Genomic DNA, 3672 nt, shown 5'->3' on the forward strand with positions numbered 1-3672 from the left:
ACACACACACACACACACACACACACACACACACACACACACACACACACACACACACATACACACACACACACACACACACACACACACACACACACACACACACACACACACACACACACACACACACAGCCAGTGCTCACAACCAGTGCATAGCCATTGTCCTCACTGTAAATCTCGCTTCTCTTAACACATTACCTACTATCCACGGTTCTACTCGTGAATCAAAATGTACCCCTTTACCTGCCACGGGCTCATTCACGGTTTAAACCGTGAATGTGTTTTTTCATTGATTTACTGTATATTACACTGTTGCGCAGCCTGTGCGTTAATATTGGACCTGTAGATGAAGGGGTTAACCGAAAAAACACGTGATCAGTCAGCTGATCACAAACAGCTGTTTGCCCAAATGTGACAAAATGGAGACGGTAGTGCAGCATCGGCCATTGCGCCCAAACATTTGAGAGAGACAGAGAGTGACGGTGATCGGAGTGAAAAGAGTGGGGGTTGGTAACAGCAATAGAGTTAAAATTATTTTTGAGACAGGTCAGTCAGTGTGTGAGACAGTTTGTGAGTCAGTTAGTGATTGAGAGAGTGTGTGTGTGTGTGTGTGTGTGTGTGTGTGTGTGTGTGTGTGTGTGTGTGTGTGTGTGTGTGTGTGTGTGTGTGTGTGTGTGTGTGTGTGTGTGTGTGAGAGAGTGTGTTAGAAAGTGTGAGCGTTTGAGTGTCTTTAGTTTAGTTTTAGTTTTTTAGTTTTTAGTTTTATTTCAGTCGAGAGAAGAGAGGATCAGAGAGGAGAGGAGAGGAGAGGAGAGGAGATCATTTGGTGTAGTGTGGTCGGAGAGAGAGGAGAAAAGCTTGTAGTTATCGGGGAGAAGAGGAGAGATCATTTGGTGTGGTCGGAGAGCGGAGCAGAGAGGAGAGGAGAGGTCAGTTATAGTGATCGGGAGAGGAGAAGAAAAGAAAAGAGGAGATCAGATATAGCGTAGTATAAGATAATACTGTCTCTCTCTGTGATAATATGAGGGCAAAAAAAAACTCAAACAGGGGCGCCAAACAAGTGACCGGTTCGCTACGCCAGCAGACACTGTTGGAGTCGTTGATGACTCGGGCTACTGGGGCACAACCAGCGCCGCTTGTGGACGATAAGAAGCGGTTACGCCAGTTACTGGGATTGGGCCCATCTACTCCGGTGGACGGGGAGGACGAGCAACAGTTAGTGGGGGCGACCTCTACTACGCCCGCAACGGGCCCATCTACTCCGGTGGACGGGGAGGACGAGCAACAGTTAGTGGGGGCGACCTCTACTACGGCCGCAGCGGGCCCATCTACTGCCGCGGTACCGACCGATGGTGTTCGTCGGAGCGGCAGGACCCGTCCGGAGCCCGGAGCTCACTTCAGCAGTGGTAAGATTATTTTTTATTGTGTTTTATTGTGTGTGTTTGGTGGACTAGACACGAGAAGTTGTTGCCAGGTCTGCTTATAAGTTATAAGAGACACACACACACACACACACACACACACACACACACACACACACACACACACACACACACACACACACACACAGAGTAGCATGGGGACACCGTCTCTGATTATGATGTTAGCCTATATATTTACTGTGCTGGTGAGTGATGCCTCATAAAAATAGCAGATCCACAAGCTTGTGAGCTTGTAGATGGCTGCTATTTTTATTCTTTTTTTTTGTAGGGGGATGCAGGTGCACAAAGCACTCTCCTCTGACCTTGTCTATAAAAATAGCAGATCTACAAGCTCGTTGTGAGTTTGTAGATCTGCTATTTTTATGGGGGAGTAGGCAGGTGTGCTTTATTGTAAGTCACTCTGTCTGGATAAGAGTGTTTGCTAAATACCTAAATTGATTTGATCTTCATAATATTTACCAAGTATTTGATATTTCATTTCAGACTTTGTTGAGGATGTGGAGGATGGCCGGACAACCCTGGCCAGACCATCTAGCAGAGGTAAGAACTTTTTCTGTATGACACTTGTACACAGGAATACAAAATTGCTAAAACCCCACAGGACAATGGTACATGTAGCCTATATATTTACCATGCATGTGTGTGGTGCCATAAAAAATGTCCAGTTCATGTCAACAAACCTTTTCAAAATCCTCTTTGATCTGAATTGGACTGACAGTAGATTCACACACAACACTGTAGCATGGGGACACAGTCTGATTATGAAGGATGATAATGTAGCCTATATATTTACTATGTTCTATTGTGTGATGCCTTATACAATTGCTAAAACCCCACAAAACAATGGTACATGTAGGCTATATATTTATCATGCATGTGTGTGGTGCCATAACAAATAGCAGATCTACAAGCTCGTTGTGAGTTTGTAGATCTGCTCTTTTTATTCTTTTTTTTGGAGGGGGATGCATGTGCACACAGCCCCCCTGTGTGTTGATCTGAATTGGACTGACTATAGATTCACACACAACACTGTAGCACCACCAACACACTCTGTCTGATTATGAATGATGATAATGTAGGCTATATATTTACTATGTTCTATTGTCGGATGCCTTATAAAAATAGCAGATCTACAAGCTCTTTGTGAGTTTGTAGATCTGCTATTTTTAGTCGCTCTGTCTGGATACGAGTGTTTGCTAAAAGTCTAAATTGGTATTTTGTGTATGTATATTTACAGCTATCCGACAGCCCTGCCGACTTTCTACAGCTACTCCTGCCTGATGTTCTGCTCCAGGAGATATGCAACCAAACCAACTCATATGCTAAGCAGAGACTTTCAGAGAAGCCACATGCCAGAGGAAAGCGTTGGACAGCATTGACCGTTGTAGAGCTGAAGCGTTTCCTGGGGCTGCTGTTTCTGTCTGGGCTTGTTTCCAAACCTGAGCTTTCACACTACTGGTCAACCGATGAGAACCTAGTAACACCATTCTTCGGCAGGACCATGAGCAGGAACCGCTTCCAGTTGATTTGGAGCAATCTTCACTTCAATGACACTCCTTCTAAAGACCCGATAAGTATGGCATCAAATCTTATATGCTCTGTGACTCAACGACCGGCTATCTTCACAACATGAAGCCAGACTGTGGCATCAAGTGTTCCATCCCGGATACCGTCACCTACCTGCTAGGAGGCCTTGCAGGTGAAGGATACCGATTGTGGATGGACAACCTCTACAATAGCAATCTCTACAATATAACCCTGTAACAATTGAGCACACACACACACACACACCCCCCCACACACACACACACACACACTCTCTCTCTTTATTACTTTGAAAAGAAAGACTTTGAGCTGTGTTGCACTTGATATGCCATGTGATAAAATGTGTTCAAAAGCAGTTTTTTTTTAAAATAAAGTATTGTTTACATGACTGATGTCAATGAAGGCGAAAAATAAACGTCAAAGACTTGAAATCATTTTTTATGTCTAAACGTGTTTCTTTCACTAAAACTCTGAATCCAAGAGAAAGCTGTATGCAACTACCTCTAGCTAAAAAACAGAACATGCTATAAACTTACTTTTTTCCCAGATGAAAGAAGAGATTCTAAGCTTTATTTTGAGATATTCCATGTGTTCATAGTCCTAGCACAAAACATTCTGTGTGTCCCCAAAGATTTTTATGACTCTAAACGTGTTTATTTTACTAAATCGCTTATATCTCTGAATC

The 3672-nt window shown here is 43.7% G+C and overlaps 1 protein-coding gene across 1 annotated transcript; it reads left to right on the plus strand.

Moving 5' to 3' along the window:
• Positions 1-301: 301 nt before the first annotated feature.
• LOC311063502 (uncharacterized protein) lies at positions 302-3672 on the plus strand. Its single transcript, XM_084082980.1, has 3 exons — positions 302-1406; positions 1926-1982; positions 2680-3672. The coding sequence occupies exons 1-3, from the start codon at positions 1022-1024 to the stop codon at positions 2721-2723; spliced, it is 486 nt and encodes a 161-aa protein (XP_083939106.1). The 5' UTR covers positions 302-1021; the 3' UTR covers positions 2724-3672.

Source organism: Gymnoscopelus microlampas, assembly GCF_963454915.1.
Source record: "Gymnoscopelus microlampas genome assembly, chromosome: 16".
In the NCBI taxonomy this organism is placed as follows: domain Eukaryota; kingdom Metazoa; phylum Chordata; class Actinopteri; order Myctophiformes; family Myctophidae; genus Gymnoscopelus; species Gymnoscopelus microlampas.

Coding starts and splice junctions, on each gene's coding strand:
- LOC311063502 (XM_084082980.1), top strand. CDS start 1,022: ATGAGGGCAAAAAAAAACTCAAACAGGGGCGCCAAACAAGTGACCGGT. Junction 1,407..1,925: donor CGGAGCTCACTTCAGCAGTG/GTAAGATTATTT, acceptor ATTTCATTTCAG/ACTTTGTTGAGGATGTGGAG. Junction 1,983..2,679: donor GGCCAGACCATCTAGCAGAG/GTAAGAACTTTT, acceptor GTATATTTACAG/CTATCCGACAGCCCTGCCGA.